General features: G+C 40.1%; 1 protein-coding gene across 5 annotated transcripts in view; it reads right to left on the bottom strand.

Moving 5' to 3' along the window:
• Positions 1-24929, bottom strand: part of LOC128894204 (tensin-1) — a 332764-nt gene that overhangs the window by 202836 nt on the left and 104999 nt on the right. For all 5 annotated transcript variants that reach the window (XM_054155783.1, XM_054155785.1, XM_054155784.1 and 2 more), the window contains exons 2-3: positions 6393-6501; positions 5523-5560 (exon numbers count right to left, since the gene is read on the bottom strand). In XM_054155783.1, the coding sequence (XP_054011758.1) occupies positions 5523-5560; positions 6393-6501 (147 nt within the window). The remainder of the gene's footprint in view (positions 1-5522; positions 5561-6392; positions 6502-24929) is intronic.

Below are 24929 nucleotides of genomic sequence, written 5' to 3'. Positions count from 1 at the left end.
ACCCTTTCTTACTAAATGGTAAATCTTCCTTCGTCTCTTTCAGGAAGCCTCGAGTAATACCTTTTTCAGGATTGCTTTGCGAATGAAACAACTCTTATTGAATTTAATAACCCTGCAAGAATCGAATTCCTTCGACACGAATAGAATTTTTTAAACAAACAAGTAAGTAATATTTAGAAGGGGTATGTCTTGGTTTTCGTCACGCATCGCGAAGCCTCTTTTGATTTTCTAACTCCTAAATCATACGGAAAGGGACGAAGGCACTGCAGGTGAGCAAACGAACTATAGAGAACTGTATAATTAAATTCTACAACATCAACGAGAAACAGACTGAGCTGCATGTTTAACTAAACGTTGTCCGACGAAGCCAAGCGTCCAAACTGCGAAAAGAATTTCTAGGGGAATCCGATAGAACATCCCAGGAACATTCGCGAGGAATTTTCAGCGAGGAACACAACGAAGCGGTACGGCCTGGAAGGAACAGAGGAAGATTGGTGGCACGCTATTGTTTACCGTGGTGAAGCGAGAGCTGGAACGTTGCTTCTGATACATCATCTTTATCTACCTTCTCCTCCCTGTGCTCGTTCGCGACGCAGCGCTGTTAGCTGATGCACCATCAGCAAGTCGGATACGATCCACCTTGATACCCTTGTTCGCGATGAATGCGGGATTGTTGCTGGTGTTGATTTAAGAAACGGAGATGAATAGATGGAACGAAGAAAAGTAGGAGGCGAGCGGTCTGTGCTTGATTAAGTAGAATACGAAACGAGCGGGAACGAAAGAAATTTCAAATTTCCGCACGCGACTATCAGCTTCCAACTCCTCTTTCGTACTGGACGACGATATAAGGCTGCTGTATAAGGCTGCGTCTAAACTCTAAGCGGATTACGGTTAGATAAAGAATAGGACGAAAGGAATTCGAGGTGTATATATTCAACAGTATTCGAGAGCGTCTGAATATGCAACAAAGACGGGTTCTCTATCTCTGCTATCTTGTTTACGAGATCCTCGCCTCGATGACTCTCTCGTTCTTTTGATTCATCTAATCCTTTGTTACTTATTTTCATATAACGAGAACGCTTCGATCACCAGGTGTGTCTGAATCGAAGTGCTAAGGTGAAGCTTTCTAGGAATCGACCGAACTCAAACGAGCTACTTATTAATTTCTGCCTTCAAATATATATTAAACGCATTCTGCATGTATAAGATACTATCGAACAATTATGTATCTTACACTGATTTTATCAGTATTTTACATGGCTCCAGTATTATAAACACCATCGCTGTACAGAGATCCCATCGTAAGGTGAGCGTCGCACTTGATCGTGTCTCCGCGTCGACATCCACGTGGCTCCTCCCTCTTCCGCGATCACAGACTAGCAGTTAACCGCAACGATGACCCGTGCGGCAGGGAACAAGGAGCTTTCAGGAGTTTGCGTATCAGGAACACGACCTGACACGAATCCCTGTACTTTGAAAACGATCCTAGCAGGCGAACGGGTGGGATCGGGAGGGCGGAGGGAACCAACGCTGATCAGGAAGTGGCAAACTTTGGCGACGTCGTGGCTGGTTTGTTAGCCGTGAAGCTTTGATGTTTGGGGAGTTAATGGTGTTTGAGAATTTCGGTACGGCCGGGAGTGGCTGTTTGACGAGAGGGCGTTCGACTTCGCGCGCGGAAGAGAATAGTTCCGTGAGTTTGACGTGCCTAGGGGTGACGGAAAAGAAACGGGTTGCGTAGCCTGAGACGACCTTCGATCTCAAGGAAACATCTGGTTCTCCATATTCGTCGAACGATGTCGTTCGTTAGCTCGTTCCAGCTGCCAGCGGTTCTCAGCCGGTTCCGACTCGAATTCCAGGAGAAAAGACGTTATGGCTCGGCGATGATATCAATACCTTCTCACACATACCACAGCGTATCTCGCGAGATACGCGACATGATGCATAGTTCCTTCGCGTATACAGTAGCGTTATAATGTTACAGGGGACGCCAGATAACAGTACTTTCTAGCCAATTTCTAGCGTTACACGAGCGCATACGAACAAACGTAACCGAGATTAATGAATAGGATACGACGGTGGCCTCTCGAACCATACTGGGTGTCGCAGAAAAGTTTTCAGAAACTTGGAAGCGAGAGACCGAGGGGCCAATGGAAAATGAAAACCGTAAAATGGGGTGAATCGAAACAGTGGGGCGATTTTGAATTTAAGTGATTATTTTGTATAATTTGTAGTTGTAACGTTATCTGTAGTTCCTTTTTTGTCTTTCATATACCTTCTGATGAAAATTTACTAATATTTTTGTACTAATAAAATGTGCTTAGTTTTCCACCAAAGCTTCATTGATCATCCAACATAGTTTCTCTATCCACTCCACTTTTCTGAGTGACTAGAAACAGCTTCTCATTTTTTCATATATGTATATTATTATGGGTAAGACCCACATGGGAACGTGACCAATGAGTAATGTTAGGTCATGAAACATCGAATATACTCGTAATTGGTCAGGAACGTTTGAGAATGACAACACGAGTATTCTCGTGACCGCTCAGCAAAGCGTTGACACCCTATGCATACATGTAATTCATAATGGGCACGTGTATCGGGTTCGACCGCTAATAATACACGAAGTGCCACACACGTGGTCCAGCGCCAGAGTTGCGACGAGCTCAAGGTGAAGAGGTACGAAACCTCCTTCGTTCTCCAGCTACCGTGCGTGTAACGAATTACATCATACGCGAAGGCTGACGTTCTACGATATCGCGAAGAGAGGTTGGAGATGACGCAGCCCTGTGACAACTCCTGGAAGGAGCCGAGACCTGCCTCGAATTTCAAAACGTCCAGAAGAAACGTGACCTACGCGGAATTCTTGCGCGGAACAAACGTCGGTCGCCTTTGCGTCTCCTCGAAAGGGCAACAACGTTCGTGGCCATGCCTGTAAACTTAACAAACCCGAATCCACCGACAAACCACGCGGTTAGCTCAAGCAAAACAGAGACGGACGATTCGATAGACCAGAGGGGGCGGTATCTCGTGGAGCGAATCTCCAATTTGGCTCGGTGTTTCCTCTCGTTAATATCAGGAAACCGTTTCTCGAATCACCAATTAGACTAGAATTGTTACCCTTTTTATGAGCCGATAATCGTGACGGACCAAACGGGGCTCAATAATTACGCACAGAACTGGATACTCGAGTGCAGGAAAGCAGCCATCCGCCGATCGAGGGCACAATCTATCTAGTTAATCTTGCTAATTAAAGTTTATGCCTTCCGCTATTTTTTGTCCTACCGAACGAAACGAAATGTCATTCCGATTCGCCGCTAATTGCCCAAGCGGCGATGACAAGTTCAACGAAAGTCACCAGGAGAGGACAAGACTATCAGCGTGTTCCAAGTTCTTAAATGTCAATCCAAGCCGAGACACACACGGCTCTGGCGAGATTCTTTCGTTGGTTTCAACGTGTCGGGTCTAGGGGAAGATCCGCGCCGTAGATTTCTCGGTCTTCCAACGGTAATGGAAGCTCTTCCACGGTCGAAATAGACGTATCAAAGGAATCGAGCCGACCGTTTTGTTCGCAGTGCCACAAAACCTTCGTAACAAACGACGTCCCGGCACTTACAGAAGGAAGTCGTGCTCTCTGCCGCTCTCCTACTGTCTGAGGCACGTTCTCCTCGACGTCCAGCGTTCATCCTTCCGCTACTCCCGGCACAGCTGTACGCTCGTGTGTACGCGGACGTGTGTTCGCGTCCGTACGTGTGGGTTGTCAGCGACTGAGTCGCGAGTGTGCGAATCAGCGCGGCTAGCTGTGTGCAGCCAGTGTGACACAGGAGTACTTGAAGATACGAAGAAGGTAAGGTAAGTGAGGCTCGTGCCTTGCCCGGTGACTGAACCCACACCGCATTTCACACAGGGGACCGAACCGAGATCTATTCCCGCTCACGAACACATGCTCGTGGCGAACGACGGGCTCGTATCTGCGAGGACTTCGAGGAACCGAGAATCTCATCGGCCACGCCATTGGTGGCGTGCTCGAATTAAGATGCATCTGTTAACTGGGATCTGACGACGTGATTCTCGACGACTTCCGGTACCGTTCCCTGAATCCAGACGCGTATCAACGGTGTACCTCGTCGACTGGTCGGAAAAATTAGCAAACACCGACGATCCTCTCGGACGGTGAGGGCCGCTTTGTTCGAGAGCGTTTTGTTTCACGTGTCCGAGGCACGGGAGATTTGTTTGAGTACCAGGAAGTACCAGCGGCACCGTGCTCGCTCCGGAGAGCCTCTTCGTGTACGAGGAAGTGCTCTCCACGTGCCACTCCGTTGCAAAGTTTCCAAGAAGACGTTGCTCGATTGTAAATACTAATTCGCGGGAAGTAGACGTGGAGAGGACGATCCGATCGTCGTTTCTTGGGTTCAAGAATCCTTCGAGCACCACTTCTCGAGCGTCTATTCACAGAGATTTCATTCCAACGCGTCCTGCCAGACTCCATTAAACGTGATTTTGGTTGTCAAGTTACAATAGTTAATACGAGGAAAAAGAAACTATCGCAAGGTCTTTGAGAAGACGTTGCTCGATTCCAAATACTAATTTGCGATAAGTTGACGTAAAGAGGACAATTTGATCGTTGGTTTTTTGGACCGGAGAATCCTTCAAGCTTTACATCCTGAGTGCTTGTTCATAAAAATTTAATCTCAACATTTACCAGAGTATATTGAGTTTGTTTTTTTACCGTCAAGCTACAATAGTTACTGAATACTAATTTACAAGTTGGCGTGGAGAGAACGTTGTTTCTTTGAGGCGAGGAATCCTTCGAACTTTACTTTCTGGGTGCTTATTCATCCAAATTTAATCCCAATATCAACCAGAGTGTATTGGATTTGGTTTTTACCGTCAAGCTACAATAGTTACTACGTATAAGGCAAAAATGACTGTTGCGAGGTTTCCGAGAAGATGTTGCTCGATTCTGAATATTAACTTACGACAAGTTGACGTAAAAAGGACGTTATTTCTTTGAGTCGGAGAATCCTTCAAACTTTACTTCCTAGGTGCCTGTTCACAGAATTTTAATAGCTACCTACTAGAGTATATAGAACGTGTTTTCGATTGTCAAGTTACAATAGTTAATGTAGTACTTGTTGTCAAGTACAATAGTAAAATTGTATAGCAAAAGTAACTACTTCAAAGTTTCCCAGAGGACGTTGACGATTCTGAATACTAATTTATGAGATGGTACGAGGAAAAACAATAAAGATCGTCAAGTCCTGAATTGAAGAATCCTTCAAGCTTTTCCTCTTCTAAGTTGTAAATTCTTTCTAAACAGCTTTAGACAAACATACACTATACATAAGTTGATACCGATATAGCTTAGTATACCAACGTAGAATGTAAATACTAATTGTTCTAAGTTCGTTTCAAAAGTTACAGAATTTCGTAAAGAATTGCATAAACCGACGAATTCATACCTAAATAAGTTCCTATCTAAAGCGTTAAAAAACGAAGAAGATAAAAATATTGTTGCTCACCTTATCTTCGCATGACTTGTGACAGATGTACTTGCAGACTGAAATGAAAAAAAGAAAACTTCTGAGCTCAACTACTACAGTTTGATAAAGTATAAAATGAAAACGATAAAAATTTCAAAATTGAAAAAGAAACATTAATTGGAATAAAAAGAACATTAATTAATGACCATAATATTTCAATATTTCTTGAAAATTATGTTAACGCATTGGGTTCGTGTGACATACGCATTATAGAAATGCTCATATATCTCCCTCAATATAAATGTATACAACAGTATAATTGGTTCAATTTCTCTTCATAAATTGCATAACAGATGTTTCACGTTTTAAAACAATCGTATACAAGATCAAGTTTCTCATTTGAGTTTTCAAGCATACTATGTAAAGAAAGAATACTAACTTTGATGATATGTTACTGTGAAAAAAATATAAAATTATTTTTTAATAAAAAAGAGAAGAACCTCCAATAATTCCACGTTGACTTTACTCGAAATTTAATTGAAAAATATTACAAAGTGAAAAACTTGTAGCAATTTTTGTCCAACGTAATGTAATTGAAATGCCTCGGATTTTCGTCAGGTGCGACTCCGAACGCCACGATGTATTAATAATATTTATCTACAATTATATAGAAAATTCGAATCGTTTGTTATCCTACATAAACAGTATTTTTAAATGAAAACAATAACCACTCTCTCATTGATATGCAATACAATGGATAACAAAATTCGTATTTTGAATAGAGTACGTTAAAAAAAGATTTAACCGCCAATTTTACTCGCGCGTTTTTACCAACTACCGCACAGTTCCATGTACCGACGGAACTCTTCCTGATCTATAACGCCACAGGGAATGACCTTATCGACTCACCTCTGCAGCACGACGCCTGCTTGATCACCGCCTGATGGCACAAATGGCACGGACGCGGCTTGCGTAACTGCTTCGTTCGGAACACGTGACATTGCGGCTCGAACTCGGTCTGAAAGCAAACGAAAGAAAATAAAACGGTTAATTGCATCGATGATTGTCCTCGACAGGAAAGGAAAAAGGGCCGCATTAATTTTATCAGGCTTCTGACGCCTCGCAGACGTTTCCGTGCCTTTTTTCCATGCATTTTTTCATCAAGTCCGTTTAATTAGTGGACGAGAACCCCTCGACTGGTTAGCTTCAACGAGGTCTAGACATTCTAAATGAAGCGTCTGTTCGACGGCACTTCGTAATCACAAAAACTCTTGCTTCTGCTTGAAATTATCATTCTCGAGGACACGGTGTTGCGAAATATACGCGTCGAGACTCTACCGAAGGAATTCAAAATTCGTTAGCCTCTAGACTCTAGAGTCTAGAGCATCGTTTCTCAACTGAGGCGCCATTACACCCGTGTTTGCGATTATGTGACTTATCTAATTTTGGGGAGCGATGGTCACATTACGTGGGCAAATCCAACTTCATAGTTAGTTGAAAGGGGTTCCAGTCCTGCTTTCCAAATACTGACTAAGCAAAGAAATCGCCTCGAAATTTACAAACAAGGTTAATTAAGATATCTTTCGAAATTAGAACCAAATACTATTAAACTTCGCAAACTTCACCAACCCCAAGGTTCTCAGTAAAACTTTATATTTCATATAGCATATTGCTTGTATGTTATGTTGAAATTCTAGTAAATATTTTATTTTCATGTATCTTATTTTTTTTGTATGTCACATGTATGTATGATGTATGTTTGTATTGTATATTGTTTATGCGGACATTACGAATGAAATCCCCTCGTGACTATTATAGCTTTCGTTGTATATTCGAGTATACGAATTTGTTCAATTGGACAACGAAAAAAGGGCTAGTTCTTTCAACATCAGCCTTGGCCTTCATTTTCGATAGCATTCAAGTTAAATGAATTGTTTGATCAATGTCAGGTGCGTTCTACGCTTAGAGAAACCCTGTGACAGTTATTATCGACTCATTAGGTCATTGCATAAGTTTTGAGACGATTTATCCCACACATTTAAATAGATTTTTGATAGTGAAAATAATTTATTTATTTAATTACATACTTTCTTTTGGTGTTCTATCTTTTTCCATAACTCTGGTAGCATTCACATTCATTTATTATAAAAACTGGTCAGCTTATTATTAAAAAAAAAACGCAAAATAATATATTTTTGATTTACCCACGTAAAGCGACTATCGCCCCCAAAAACAGATAATCAGTTATCACTCACTTCAAGGTGTCAATGCCTCCACCGTTGAAAGGCAGTGATGTAAACGGATCATTCATCGTTTTCGCTAGCTCGCAGAGCTATACGCTGCGATTCCAAATCGATGGTCGATCCGTTAACTGCAGTATAAATGGATACGTGACGCTGTTCGAAGAGGCACTTCGCAAAGTTATGCGCAAATAAGCGCCTGGGGCACTTACGATCCCATGATGCGCGGGTTCCGATTACAGACACGCAACACCCGACTCTTCTCTTGGTAGTGGATACCTTATGCTTTCACCCGCCTCGATCGACCGTATTCCCAGAAAACGGTACGGGGAACCGAGCCAAATTTTGCCTCCACGTACCCCGTCGCACGTCCATCGATGCTGCTTGACGATTCGCGTCGCAATGGCTGATAATTCAATCGGCTTCCAGGGAACGTCATCCCGCTTTCCGACGCTTGGAGGAAGGGGAGACATAGGAGGTCTTTGGAGTTTCAATTGAGTTGCCCGTAGGCGAGTGGTTACCCCCGGATCATGAGAAACGAGTATACGACACACTCTTGAAAAGAATATTGTGGTCCTGGAGTGCCAGAGGGGAGAGTATATAACATTTTATATACCTCAAGTGTAGCAGATATTTGGTAAAACGAACAACTTCCTGGGACGGACCTCTTATCGACGTAAGTAAGCAATTTTTATCAAATAATTGGAAGCTAAAAAGGAAGTAAAGCGTAGTTTGAAGTGGGCGTGGTCTATAGAAAGGGTTTGTGCTTTGAACGGATCAAAGTCCTCTACTACCTGTGGAGTGCGGACCCTTTAGAGAGTCCATCAGGATTTCCGCGGTATCCCTCGAAAAAAATGTCTAGTTACTTGTTACCAAAGTGATACAATGAAAATAGATAGATTCCATTCATTCAAATCTATGCCTACAATTTTATCCAATTGGTGAACATTGAAAATAAATTTCTTTTAAGGACATAATGACCCTAACCAATGATAATATTAAAAACCAAAGACGTAACATTTGAGTGGCTGTTTGCTACTTGCATAGAAATTGCGATTTCTGTGTCTGTGGGATGAGTAATGTCTAGTGACATTATCGAAATGGTTAGAATGTAAATTGCTAATTTAAACTTGTCAAACTCTCTGCTTTCAGAGATCACAAATGACCCCGAGAGTCAAACTCATCGCGAGTCCTCCCTGCGGTAGGTCTGTTAGATCTCGAATTAACAAGAATTCTCGAGTGTATCTAAGATTCCACCACTCTCTCTGTCGATTTCTACGGAACGATAATTGCAGGAAATATTTCTGTGTCATTGGTTTCACGTAGCTGGCAATTAACCTAATACCAAAGTACACGCAACATCGACCGAACATTCCGCGCGCGTTCCCGCGCTTTCGTTATCGTAACCTCTTCCGCGCGATTGATCTATGACGTTCAATAGCGCGCTCAGGAAGGAAGGGAATCAATGAAGCAATTGCTCTCCCCTCCATCCTACAAATACCTATCTTTTTAATTACTCAGACTTTCGTATATATAAAAAAAAACCAATACCTCGACGAAGAGGTAATGGAAAGGTAATAGGATTTGGAAGTAATATTGTCCTATTACCATTATTTGAAATTAACATTAATTTTAATTGTTTAAAACAGATTTCAACTGAAACGAATCTTTACTTCGATTTAAAATTATTTTAATTGGAATTAAATTCAATTGCCACATAAAAGTAAGAATCAACTGTCAATTGAATTAAATTTTGCCTCACATTGCCATACAGGGAGCAACGCTACGAGTTATGCGTGCTGGATTATCAAAAATACCGGATTTTCTCGGAATTTTACTGTAATGGTTATGCGTTGACCCCGGTGGTTCCAGTGTTACAGAAACCGTAAAGATATTAATTATACGTAACAAAAGTTAACCTCTTTCTCTATCAATCCCAATAAAGTTCTAAAAAGTGTACAAATGTGTAACGTATTTGTGTCTGCATATTTTTGGTCAAATACACTTTGTTAGATTTTGGGCTGCGCCACCGATGACGCTGATCGCTTTTTCATCGGGCTCGTAGTAACGATTCATCGAAATCGTGCACTAGCATCCCAGACAACGTCGTTTCTCAAGTTAATACGATAATGCCGTAGGCAGGCTGATAAGCCGTTCTCAATGAAAATCCCGCGACATTATCGTTCGCGGTTACTGTTCGTTTTATCGGGCAAAGTTTGCTGCGGCGACCGCCATAGCTGCGAGCCGGCATCGAACCCCGTCGACATAGATTGTAAAATACCGAGCCATTAAGAGACCGTAATATTTCGTAATTATCAGCTTTATCGCCCCACTACGAGCCACGAGTTGAATTATTGTCACTCGACGCCGGCCAAAGCACGGAGGCGGAAGATCGAGCTTCCTTATTGGTTACTGTATGCAAAAGCATGCTGCGTCCGCTGTCATCGTAAACGTCATAGCGCTGCTGCGCTTCATCTTCTTTTTTCACTGAACGAAGAAATGCGTTTCTATGCTGGATCGTTTACTTGATCTATCGCGCGATATTTGTCGAAATTATTCGTTCACTTGCAGAACGAGTTGCAGAATTATTGGCACAGTGATCGAATTTTATGGTAACACGCAGAAGAAAAAGGATAACAGGTGTGTAAGTTTTCTTTGATTTCTTTACATCTTTAGGATTTGTATTTTTGTAGGACTTTAATGTTTTTATGTCTACTTTATATGTACTTTTCATACTTGTTTTGTACGAACTGTGTTTATTTCACACTGAATCTCTAGCGATTACTTATAAAACCTTCGGAAAATAATTTATTAATATAAAATAACAATCGCTTATAGTTAAAATTAAATTTAGTAGAAATTTGCAATCGAAGAATGTAGAATAAGCTAAAAATAATTAAAAAATTTCTGGTTAAAAATGATATTAGGGTCGATTAGCTCTAGGAACTTATCTTCTTATTCATTTACTTGTATATTAGTATATATATAATATCTTTATATACTAAAATTAAAAAGATGTACATTGAACTTTCGATGCTCAAGATTTGCAAGTACACTTATAGAACCAATCTACCAAATAAATCAAAGGTTTGATGCACTTTTTGATATACATATATATGATATACATATAGCCGCAACGTGGAGCTATTGCTTCAAAGAAGATCGCACAACTTCGCAACACGAGTATTCCCCATTCGCAGTACGCAATTTCTCGGTAACTGAACTTTATGCCGCCAATAGAGTTGACACGCACACGTGTCTCGGTAACTAATTGCTGACTCGATTAGTACAAGTGACCTTTGATGCTTGGCGAGTAACCGAAGCCATTCATCACGCGCGATTAATTGATCTTTAATCTTCGGGAATATCTATTGAAATCCAGTCATCGCTGCACAAACTAAAAAGAAGGATAAATACAAAATGAAAATTTACTGTTTCCCACGTTTTCAAATCCAGTGGCTCATTCTCAGTAAAATGATCTATTAAATAACTAGATAAACATAATAAAGCGTTATATAATAGATGATAAATGCTCGATAGCTAACAGCGTGAATTTTGTGTTTAATAATTAATTGATCTTTAATTTTCATGGATATCTATTGCAGTCCATTGATAACCGCACAAACTGACAAAAAATATAAATACGAAATGCGTGCTTTTGTCCGTTGAGAATTTATTGTTTACCTAATTGAATTTATTGTAACTCTCGAAATAAGTAATAGTCCTTTAGGACAATGTCTGGAGAATACGGTTAGTACATAAAAATTCCCACTTTATGGCTGTTTTTGAGCTTAAATTGAAATGTGTAACTTTCAAACACTCAGCAATCTTTTCAGTTGAAATCAGCGTATCTGTCTCCACTCTAGTAGGATCATCGTCTACCTCGATTGGGCGAATATACCTTGTCTTATCGGAAATATTATAAATGTCATAAACTGTCTAAATTATGTAACACATCGTTTTATGGTTTTTTCGGATAAAATCTGATATTCATACGCTTCACGTATATTTCTTACTGTAGTCAGAATATTTGATTCTTTCCGATACTCGTACAACATAACGTGCTGATGATATAAATACTTTTCGCTCATTTTCAAGCATAGTTTCAAGCTTTGATTAGTATCGCAAATAACTAATTTTACACTAACATGGCAGTCGCGATTGTCACATACTCGGCAATGTATAATTATATATTGTAAGGTATGCTTAATGTGTGTTTACGATATATAGCGCGTGTAGTGTTGTGTAATGTGTGTACAATGTATAATGTGTGTTCGTTTTTCGGGTGTTTTTGGGAATTGACGAATGTATTTATTCCAATTAGTTACGTTCCATGAAAAAGACGTATGAATACAAGTTCTATTTTTTATGTGTAGTTAAGTTACATCAGACTTATGTGAATTCAGTATTAAGAATAGTGTTTAAGGTATTGTTGAATTTGACTTATGCAGCTCCCTTCATGTATTATGATTGTGTTCTTCAAGTTTATCAAAAAATCCTGACAAATAACTCATCAAAAGAGTTATTAATTAAAAGAATCTCTTACAATATCTATATCTGCTATTACTGATAATTAAATAACTATAATGAAACGTTATAGATAATATATATTTGGTAGCTGCGAGCGTGAATTTCGTGTTTAATATTGAACTAATACATTGTGCGCCAGTTTACGCGGCACGTCAGCCTCCCCTTCAAAGTCAAACTTCTTTCCCTCTACCTTTCTCCGCGAATATCCTGTCCGCGAGGTCGAGATCGGTGCTGACCCATGCACCGTATTCTTCTTCGGCAACGAGCCTGAAATGCAATAGCGTCCGTCGTCTAGAGTTTAGGCATGCGAAAGGATTACAGTGGAACGACGCGACAGAACGAGTTTGGAATCTTATTTGAACCCCGAGAAGCAAGGGGAGTTCTCGTTGCATGAGAACATTCGGGATGAATGATGACCTGGAATTTTAATTGTCGCGACACGACCGGCAGCATCTCACACGCGGGAATTTGCATCGAATCAGAAGGATCGAGCCCAATTGAACTGTGACTTCGGAAAAAATTTTATCCGAGAAGTCAAATGGCAGCCAGTGCGTACGATGGAGTAACGCTATTAAGCAAGAACAAATCTTCTGTACGCGTTACTCATTAAATATAATATAAACAAAAAAATGTATTTATTGACTCACAAGGGAACATATCCAACTGTCCGTCTCCGATTTTGATGAAACTTGGTGGGTACATTAAGTAGGTAAAAATAAGGGATACGTATTTTTTTATAGCTGCCCAATCGCAAGTTTAGGGGTTGAAAAAGTAGCAGGCAAATGTATCGTCTTATATATCAATGAATTCGGAAAGCAATTTCCGTTCATTTTTGTCGTTATATAAATTTTTGTATCTCTTAAAATAATGTAACAAATTTTTTTTGTTATAAACAAATTACATTTTACAAAATCTGTGACCACTTTATATTTTACTTCATGAAACCATGAAACTTTTCCCTAAGAAGATTTCTTATATCTATTGTAGTTTTCGAGATAGCATTTTTCTGCTGAAACTTCAAGGGGTGATTTCAACCCCTAAACTTGCGATTGGGCAGCTATAAAAAAATTCGTATCCCTTATTTTCACCTGCTTAACGTACCCACCAAGTTTCATCAGAATCGGAGACCGACAGTTGGATATGTTCCCTTGCCAAAAAAAAGGAGCATCCCCTCAATTGATGTTTTATGTATAATTGATACAACCAGTCTGGTGTCACAACTATCTTTTTATTTATCGACTCCGTTTTTGAGTTAATGAATTGAGTTTTATGTTATCGCCAAAACAAAAATACTGCTCGAAATGTAAACGGACGAAGGATTTGTATTGGTAGAAAAATGTTGGGAGCGTGTCCGTTTCAAATTTCGAGCTGTCGAGAGAATCTGAACAATCTCACGTGTTTGGGATTCACAGAGCTTGGTAGTTATTCGATGACCCGAATACCACCGATCACGATTCGCTTCGTGCCAAAATTGAATGCCCCTCCATGTGCGTTAAGGCGAAAACGAAGGCGTGCAAAGCGCGAAAAACGTGACAGAATGTAACACCGTTCCACTCGAGCGAGCGTGACGAACACACATGTCCATTAATTCTTGCGGTTTGAGGGGAATATGGCAAACGCATGCCCTTCTCCTTCTGGAGATGCTCGTAGTCGTTATACAACTGAAATGCTGGATTGTCTATGGTATTGAATTTTGAGAACTAACTTTCTAAATGCCCGCCATAATATTAAATATTATAGCAGTAATTGTTATAGTAACTTGTTCCATTAGGATATGTTACATACCACAAATATTATAGTACCTGTAAATATACATAAATCATATGAGATATACAATATAAATATATATCTATACATGTTATGTATTGTAACTTTGAAATTACTTTTTTGATTACGTTCATTGAATTTAATTTGTTCTTATTACATTCACTTGCAATTATCAATTAAAAAACGAACTAACCCCATGGATCATCCTAATAATAAATTACATACAAATAATATTTTCGATTATGAAGTAAATAAAATCCGATTGATCGAAATCGTACACAACCCCTAACAATAGCTCTTCAATGCTGGTAATCAGCATCAAGAAACTTTGTCTTACGAAATACAACATACAAGCAGATAAAATATCCACAGCAAGCTATGTATAAAAAATTGACAAAATTGCGAAGAAATATTAGGGAACTCCACAAGTAAAATTATCTTCTGTATTTCCACGAGGAGTCGCTGTAAGGTGGAAGCCTGAATTCAGCCCAATCTTCAGCACGGTTGTAATTAACAGAACGAAGTTAAGCACGCTTGCTCGTAGGCGTGGAACTGACACAAGGAGACCACTCGAGCTATTTAGTGCGGATCAAGTCGAACGGGTTCAAAGTTCTGGCAGCCGAGTCGAGTGGAATCAAGTGCGTTCTGCACGGGACGATACACGTATTAACGAACACGCACCAACCGCACACGTACACCCACACATTGGTCAGGTTCGCGAGTGGTTCGGGTCATGCGAAAGCACTCGGACGAGGGAGGAAAGAAAAGAGATGAGCCAAAGAAGGACGAGGGCTGGAACAGAGGTTGCTTTGTCGGGTTGTGTTTGCGCTTTGACTCGGAACACTTCGGTTCGCATTAACCGCGTAGATACAAAGAGAAAGAGAGATGAAGAGAGAAAGATAGACAAGGGACGGTCAATCTTTTTCACGGTCTCCCTTTCGCGTTTTCCTGGTTCGTCTTTTTGTCTTCAAAGCGACGCTTTTATCTCCCACGCGGCCGTCAAGATGCTCTAAAGGCTCGACGGTGCGCGGGAAATTCGCGACTACGCGAGATCCTATCGTCGAAGCGATGAGCGAAACGTAAAAATCGGTAATGACGTCTGGATGGAAGTTCATCGCAGACTGTTTAAAGAGGGAGCATTTGCGACAAGTGAAGGGGCTTGAGAGGGTCTTCTACCCCGCATCGCTGAAAAAGGGTGTATCTTTTTAATATCTTTATTCAAATGGAATTGATAGTATTATGTACACATACGCTCCTTTGTTGAAAATTTAGTGTCCATATTTAACTAATGTAAGGAACCTTGAGACCTCTAGACTCTAGACCCTTGAGACTTGTCGTTTGTTATGAACGCTGCCTCCTTGAAATGACTGCAGTGAATTTCCATTCAAACGTCACTACCAATTCTTGCATTTTACGTACATCGTCGTTTACATATTCAAGGTATTTCTACTCATACTGAACTCCATTTAACCGAACTAATAACAAAGCATTTAACTCCATTTAACTGAACAATGACGAAGCAGCAATAAAAATGACAAGGAAAATGAAGAAGAGACTCTTAGTGTTGCCGATGGCCTGAAGAGCATGAACACAATAAATATTGGAAATTATCATTGCTTCGATACAATAAGCCATATAATTACAATGTCTATGCGTGGATTAGATCAAATATTATGTGAATATGTATTATATATGTCACATAATAAGAAATAGTTTCTTTACTAAATATCTGCAAACCATGTGTTATTAATTATAATTATTTTCTGTCTTTCAATTATTTTGCTTTTCTCTTCCTCGCTCTCTTTCGTGATCCTATCAATTTAATTGCATATGCCATTTGATAGAACTTTTACTTTTATTTATGATTGAAGTTGTTTTATAGATGTAAAGATAACGAATAAAATTGAAAAGATCAAAGTCATTGCCCCACTTTGTATTCGAATCGATGAGTAGAAGTCCAGTTATACGAATACCTACTCCTATTATACGAACGACGAAACAATAGTAGAAGGGATAATCCGTGGACTTCAATTATACGAACCGTCCCGTTATCCGAACCTGGTTGTCGTCCGAATCGTTCAGATAAATGAAGTTCTATCGCACGTCTATAATCTGGTAAATATTTAGTAGAGCAACGTGTAGATGTATCTTTAAATAATTATGTAGTACCTATCGCTAATCAAAATTAAGGAATATTACATAATTAAGACACGATTAACTCTCAAAGATTACAAAGTACCGAGTATAATTGCAGATTATAAATGCAGATCGAGCACTCAAATTAATCTGACGATTGTGACTCACTATATTACAAAAGAAATGACACGGTAAGTGCTTGTCTCTACTGCTTACCACAGATATAAGTAAAATATGCTGAACGTAAAACGTTGTTCGCCGTTGGTAATACGAGGGAACCGAATAAAAGTGCTGACAGAAGAAATCACGCGAGAGCAACCGACGAAACGAGCCGGGAAACATTAACTACAGAAGACAGAGAGTGTCTACGAACAAAATGGGGACCGAGGGAGATACGAAATCATTGAAAAGACGATACGACGAAGCTATAGAACGCGAGATACGGGAGCGGAAGCGTGTACATACAGCCGATCGAATTGAAATACGATTTACCGGGGTGGTCTGAGGCGATAGAACCGACGCGACGGCGAAACGAAGAATATAAACGAGGCTAATGCCTCCAATGACAACATCTTTACGCGGATGACAGAGCGTGCATAGGAGGAGGCTTGTATCGTTACTGGAACGTAAACGTACGGTTGGCTTTAAATCCAGCTCACTTCCACGAAAACATCTCTACGATCGCGTTACACTCGGCGGAAGTCGTGCGTGTAATAGAAGAGAAAGAGGCGGGGACGAAGTAGGAAGGGACGACGAAGAATTATCGGTGCAGCATTGAGAACAGCGTCTCACAGTGCTCCGACAAACTGCGGGAAACGTGTGCTTTGCATCTCTGGCCCGGATCGCATGCCGCGACCGTGTCAAAAAGAATCCACGATCCGTGTTAAAGAAGGCGTACTAATTTAATGAAACACGAATCGCGGAGCCTTGCGATGCGAAGCGAAGAAACCCGCATCCCTGTCGGTTCACGTACGAGTCTTCCGCTTCACGCAACGAAGATCATATGGAGTACATCTCGCATGGATGGATTGAAAAATCTGTGAAGAATTTGGGACGTTCATCATTGTAACCCGTTAGCAACGTCGGGACGTGTATCGGGAATTGGACTGTGATAATAATAGGACTGCGTGTAAGACCTTTATGCAGTAGTCCTGTGAAAATCTTATTTTCAATTCTTTTATAAAGTAGGAAACAGTTGTCTTTATCGGACTGATGTTTACATTAGACTCTTATCCTTTTTTTTTCACATTTTAAAACTTTCTGTATCGTCGCTGAGTCAGTCAGTGTATGTTTTCAGAGTTTTATATTTGTTTTTTATCTGAATCCGAAAGTAAATAGTACGCATAAACAGCAGGACTATCTTAACACTTTGATTACAGCGCGAAATACATTGAAAATCGCGTAGAGACCGCGGCTATTACACGTTGCGAGTTGTGTTAAACGCCATAAATCGGCGCAACAGTTAAAGGGTTAATCTTAATTATGAGAGTGTCTACGCCCTAAACGAGGAGACTGAGCTTGCGAGGTAGACTGTTCTGTTGATAAGAGCGTTAAATCAATAAAGTATGGCACTCTGCTGGCAAGATAGAACGCTGGGTCGATAGAGCCCTATTGATGTAAGTCCGTCGACCGATTAGGGTTCTACATTAACGAGTCTCACCGACAGAGTGCTTTACGTTACCAATAGAAGATTCAACCTTGCATCCCTGTTCCAAGCTATCCAAGAATGAAAGTCTCATCTTAATCAGTTAATGATAACTTGCTGCAAACTCTATCACTTTACAATATTATCATGGAAGTATAATAAATGTAAGAAATATAAGGTCTGTAGAAGATACAGGTACCGTTTAATATCTAAGTAATCGAAACGAAGAAATATGAGCAGTAGAGGCGCCAATTTCGACTCCGCGAAGATTACGAATAACTCTGACCGTGTACCACGACAATCGAGGTGTGTGGGAGCAATTTTTCAAGCGGATCGCAACCAACCCTCACAGATTTCGGTGACCATAGCGTGCGATTTATAAGACCAACGAGGAACGTTCGCTGTCTAACGTCGAAATCGCGAGATTTACCGTGGAACACACGAGCTGCAGTTGACCAAAGCACGGAGAAAACGCGAATGGAAATTTATTCGAGCTCCGTCCGACGCGAATAAATTCTCAGATCTCGTTTGCGCGTGCACCTTGCCGTTGCTTTCGTCGACAAACACGCCTCGCCGAATATCGTTTCTCCCCGGTTCTGTTCCCTTTCCGCTACGGATTTACCGCGCCGTTGGCACCAGGGATTACCAATCAGGACCGTGCCCATCTCTCGCTCGTTCGTCCGACTTTATTTCTGCTCTCCGTTTCTTTCTCTTGCTTTTTATTCGCACGCCGCGCCCAGAATGCCGATGGCCCGCTCGCAACACCGAGTTTTGTGAGTTATAGTTCTCTGTTCGCGAGCGAAACGCGTCGTTTGTGCACGGGTACGCGCGCGCGACACGACGCGAGCCTGCTCGCAGAAAAAATTGGCCACGACGAGCAACGAACCTGAAGAGGTATCGCGACAGGGTAGCACCGAGAATGATGTGTTCATGACGGAACAGAATTTCAAACGTCAAATAAAAATAAAAGTTATTTGGTTGCGTTTTGACGTCATCTGGATAAACGAAAGTTCAAGTGAATTCTGCGAGTTTTTTTTTTTTTGAAGTGGTTTTGTTTATTGAAAAATTATTATGCGCGTATCAAACTTTATATGTTTGTGTATTGATTTCGTAAATTTTACGTGAGAATTAATAAATATAAAGGTGTTGCAACTGTTTTATGTAAAGAGATTTTTCTGGAATATCTTCATTGTTTTTTTTTTTTTTTTTTTATAAAATGATGAATAGAAATATTTGCGATAATTGATTTTTACGAATCACGTAGATGAACATGGCCCTTTATGGAGAGACATTCGTATATAAGTTAACTACCCGTAGCCCTTAAAAGAAAATTGTGAAAATTCTTACTTTTATGTTAGTTTGTATTTTAAATTTGACTAAAACTACCGATGCGCAACTCGTGGTTTTTATGGCATACCACTGTATCTTTGAAAATAAAGAGTGGAGGGGCAAATCAATTCATCAACATGTACCTAGTTTCCCATTCCAATAAATAATAAATTGCAATAAAATCTTTGTCAATAATTCAGTAATATTAAAAAGAAGTTCAAATGCCATGGGTTAAATTGAACACCTTGGTAGCTGTTAGTGCTGAACGGTGCTAACGTGAATCTAAAAAATAACATTCGGAGTCATTCTGAAAGAGAATCTCAAGAAAAATAATCATGTCAATAAATCCACATTCTTCTATTAGAAACAATGTCGACAATTATTAAAGCATTAGCAACGGTGCTTCACGATTGGAGTATTATGTACATTTGAAGTACAACTGCCATAATCTAGCTACGTTCCACTCTTTGCAATCGTATTTAAAGAGACCATCTCTGTCGACGTGTTTGTACTAAAATTCGAGCCTCGAGACGCAACAATGACAATAGTAAAACTCCTACGAGCGGATACGCGGATAACTGCGATCCGTCCCAATTTTTCGGAACAGTTTACAAAGACTCTAAGCCCCCGGAGTGGCACTACACGACACCGGTGGAAAATTTGTGGGACTTCGAGATGGGAATCCCTGGTAGGTAAGGAACGAGAATTTGTCGAACGTCGTAGCGCTACGGAATCCTCGCCAATTCTTTCTTCTCGAGTTCGGGGTGGCTGGAACGCCCCGTGCAGTCTGCTCATGATGAATGATGAACAGATTGCCGCCCTGACAGTCTGATCGCGGCAGAGAAAAAGCGACGATAGCAGAGAAGTAAGCGAGGCGATGTCGACTCGCTTATCTCAACGCCACGACGGTGTGTTCGGGTGACTTTGAACGATTGGCTCTTTGGGGTCTGCAACCAAGAAGAAAGTCGATTAATCCGGGTGTTCAGCTACGAATGCTTCACAGCGTCACTTTTTCTCGGAGGTGATCCTTCTCTTCGACGGTGTAACATGTTGACTGCCACTCTAAATTCGCGCGTGAGTCCCGCGAGACCCGAGGAGAGTCTAGACTTCTCTGCGACCAGAAGCTAATTACTCGATCATTCTATTACCCAGTCAACTGTTTATGATGAGTATACTCACGAGTCGTGACGTAGTGACAATATTTCGTGTTGTGACGAGTATATTCGTCACGTAGTTATCACTCGCTCTTTAAATTGCAATTTTAGTGAAATCTAAAGTATATTCGTTAACTTGAAGGTGTTTTTAATATTTGAAAACCTAGACGGAATTATACAAAACGAACAAAAAAAGCAATATAAGTAATTATTATGAAAACATCGAATATAGTGTGGAGAAAGTAATTGTTCTTTTCTTTGCAAATGTATATAAACAGTGGTGAAACAATGGTGAAATGATGGCATGGTCATGTAAGAAAATGAAACAGATTTTTTCGATAGCATGATCGTATAAGAAAAGAAAAGAGTTTCTTGTCGAGAGTTGCTTTTACCTCGATTCAATTAAACAACTTTATCTTTTTAAAAGATAAATCTTCTTCACCACATTTATCACTTCAGGACAATTACTAAAAAGTCTTGCCAGTAATAAAATTAAGAAAATAAAACACTGAATTCTCTACCACTTAGTTCTATATTATAATAGCCTCATATACACAATTGTTTGACAAGTATATCCTGCATCACTTACATTTAGTAAAGAGGTCGCGACCGTTGACTGATTAAAAGATTTATACATTCAATATTGTAGTTTAATACAAGTATTAAATTTTGATACGTTTCTTCTCTTGCAAAATATTTTGGCAGATCCCTTCGAGTGGTACAGCTAATTCGAAGAAGGTTCCGTGCGTCATAAATGACACACGGTGCCTGTCACGATAGAGAATCGCGCGTCAGTTTTGACACGCATGACAGGGAAAGGGTTAAGACGAGGGCTTGGAAGGAATTCGTTCCGCAATCTCCACTGGAGGGCTTCCGCGCTCGATTTTTACGACTGATAACGTCCGTTGACGCGCGTGTATTCAATTCGCCGGCACTCCCACGCTAAAATCCTGTCTCACAAGGGAACTAGTTGGACCAATGGCGTAGCTAACTTTTTTGAAGCCTTAGGCGAGTTATTGTTTTGGGTCCCTCATTTTCAGTAAAACTCAATTAGATATACATAAAAATGTTGAATCGTTGTAATAACTTGAACATGTATTTTATTTACTCAGTGTGTCTATTTATAGGGCCTAGCCTAATTGAGATAGTCTCTTGTTGCATTCGTTTATGGTCTTTAGGAAAATAAAGCTCCTAGTTAACCGTAGTCCCTTCAATTCTTTCTTACCCACTATCATTACCGAATAAACAATGGTATTGCAAAAACCTTTGAACCCTCCAGCGAAAAATCATTGTGAGACCTTTATTTTTATATTAATAAAATATAATTAGACAACATAAACAAATTAAATATTGTAATAACTTTAACATTTATTTTATTTACTCATTGCTTCTATTTATAGGCTTTTACTTGTACTCGTTTATTGGTCCTGACGAAGTAAGATCCCTTACTCTTTGCCTAGTTCTGCTGCACGGCAGCTACGCCCATGGATTGGACGCAGGCCACAAAGATAGAGCACCGCGCTGTTCTCGTCATTCCGCATTTTATTCGCAATGTTGAATCGTCCGTGTTGAACGTGCAACGTAATCTCGCGCGGTGTGTCAAGTACAGCGGTGCTCCGTTATCGGCGTGTATCTGGATCTTTCAACAAGATCGCTGCCCTCGCCTAGCTACGTAGATGCACGATCTCGTGCCGCTGCGATCCGAGTTGCGGTGTCAATAATATCTCTGGTTGCATCGTGACCTGGGCGGAAAAAATGTTTGCTCGCGTAACAACAGATTATAATCGTATCACCAGCGACTGCAACTCGACGGACACGAGGAAGCGGCGTTAACAGCGACCGTTCCTTGCTGCGATTTCAGAGAAATCTATTTTTGTAATTCTTCTGCCTTGTGGATGCGAGGAAGAATGGTATTTCTAAACAGTTGCAGATTATAGTCAGGATGTGTCGCTAGGAGCGGTTCGCTTTCTATTAGGCTGTCCTAAAAGTTTCTTTCGTTTTATTAGTAAGTAATACATCCACAACATTTTATATTTTATACTACATTACTGATTGTGAGTCGTATACCATCCATTTTGCTCGATTACTCTTGTAACGTCAACTGCTAAGAGATAAGGTTGTCTATTTAAACAAACACTGCCACGCAAGACAGCAAGTTCCGAAAGAAATTTTTGGGACAACCTAATACTTTTTCTTTTTTCTTTTCTTCTTTTTTATGGGAGAAAATCTTCGAAGGATTTACTCGACCTTTTGGGAAAGGCCGGGGATTGTGTGGGATTCCCCACACCCCTCACATGGCGGTGCAGGACTTACTTACCAAAGCCCCCACGGTGTCCTACTACGTGTACGTTACGCTGAGAACGTCACGTACACACAACTTCTACTTTAGAAGCTAGCGAAAACTTCTAATAGCCAAGAAATGTTCAAATATCCCTGTAAATTTATTGTGGAATTATGTCTTCCCTTTTAGCGTATCCAACATTTCTTGTATTGTATTATATTAATTGTATCCTATGTTCCATATGCAAAGATAATTTGCCGGAATACTATTACCATTTACATTCAACAAGGTTGATCAATTCATTTAAACATCAAAGGACGTTTATGTCTGCTTAATATTTTAGAATTTTCTTAGCATTCTTACATTTTTGTGCTATCTTAATAGGTTGATACATAAACAATATCCAACCAAAACCTAAATGTGAACAGACAAAGCAAAATATTGAATAGAATCCCAATTTTACTAATCGACTTTGAAAAGCAGGAGGTTACTAAATTCGACATGTACATATATTTTTTTTATCCTCCTAAAAAGTGTCTGACTGTCTCCTATTATAGGTTAACACGGTACAATAAAGTCGACGACGCGTTTATGCAAAGTACACTCCATTCTCGTTATCAGTGCTCCGTAACGAGTGACGAAGATAACACTGGTGACCCTGCCGAGACCGACAAAAGATGTCACATGAACGGGCAGAGTCGCGGGGTAGCCTGTCGCAAAAGTAAATCGAGCGAAGCCGTTGCCCGACTTCGATTAAACTAGAACGGAAGAAGATCGTGGTCCGGAAACTATTACTCGATCAGTCGTAATCCCATTTGGAAGCAGTTCCCGAAGCTCTCAGCCGCGGTTTACCTAACGATGACAAACGGTCGAGGATTATTTGACCACTCGTGATTTCCCTGGCCACCTATATACTTCAGACTTCGGTGTTATCCACCCAGAATGAACGGGCCAATAAGCTAGCGGACGGCCACGCTGAAAAATGGCGAACGCCGGCGCGTACCGCGTGAAACCTATGGCTGGATCCTAAATCTCGGCCCGCGAAATCCGGCATTATATAATACGTTCCCTCCCTTTTGTGCTGGCGCTGTATTTCTAGTTAGAGAAGCGAGGAGTGAGCGGCGAGTATATAAATTCGCTGTTATTACGTTCCCTTTTCTCGGCCCTCTCTATCCAGATAAATACGAATTTATCGCGCGTCGCGAATCGCAAACGAGGGGATGCATAAAATTTGGTCCTGGGGCTCGCGCGCCATCGAGGCTGCGGAAAAGGAACAGTCGAAGAGGAGTACACGGGCCGTTTGTAGTTGAAAACACATTAAATGGAACGACCCATGTAGGAAAGAATCTATAGACGAACGTTAACGCGTGTTAGCTGGCTAGCTATCTTTTTATTTAGTATTATTCACGTAGGTGCAATAATTACTGTACTGTTTATGTGGTTCGGTACTTCGTAACAGATGAACGCATTTAACCGGGTGTAGAGTAGAGATTGATTTTTGAATGTTAATGTTAATGACGAATTCGGTCGCGCGATGAATGACCTATAATTCATTTCTCTGTGAATTATTTTCAGATTTCATTATTTCCTAAATTATACGATCAAATAACATGCTGTAAAGGGCAAATTTTGTCTTCGTGAAATTTCCAAGATGATAAAATGATTCGTTTTTATAAAGATTAATATATTATACCTAATAAGCACGTTTAAAGTTCACCTTATAATTTTCATTTCACTTTTAACATAAAAAATCTTATTGTGTTTTAAATATAAAAGCTAGGTATATCGTGTCGCTGACTTTTCTTTAGATCTACTGATAACCAATATTTTTGTATTACATTATTTTCACGTATATCCAACCGTTTGGTCAGCGAACGCCGATAAAGTAGCCTATAATGCTTCTCTTCCAACTTGATTGACAAATTTTGAAATTTCAAATTGAAAACGTATTTTTATCAAAATAAAACATAGTCTATGTTACTCAGGGATAGTGCAGCTATCTATTACAGAAAAACAATTTTTTAATCAGTTCAGCAGTTCCGGAGATTACAAACAAATAAGCTTTACCTCTTTATAATATTAGTATAGACAAGATTGTAATAATGAAAATATGTCGACCAACTTAAAAATATATCGATGACTCTGATATCTTGAAAAAAGTAATTTTTTGCTAACCACAGTATTTGCATCTTTATATTGAACAATTCTTACCATACTCTTATCGTATCGTCAGACAATCGAGACATTCCAGGTGATCAAGTTAGATGAAACATCCTGTATAACTCTTGAGAAAAAATCCCGATCAACGGTGAGGTAATATTCTTCAAAAACTCTGGTCTATAAATCTGAATTTCATCCTGAGAC

Source organism: Hylaeus anthracinus, unplaced genomic scaffold, assembly GCF_026225885.1.
Source record: "Hylaeus anthracinus isolate JK02 unplaced genomic scaffold, UHH_iyHylAnth1.0_haploid 3, whole genome shotgun sequence".
Taxonomy (NCBI): Eukaryota; Metazoa; Arthropoda; class Insecta; order Hymenoptera; family Colletidae; genus Hylaeus; species Hylaeus anthracinus.
Note: the sequence above shows the minus strand (reverse complement) of the source record. Positions and strands in the feature narration are given on the sequence as shown.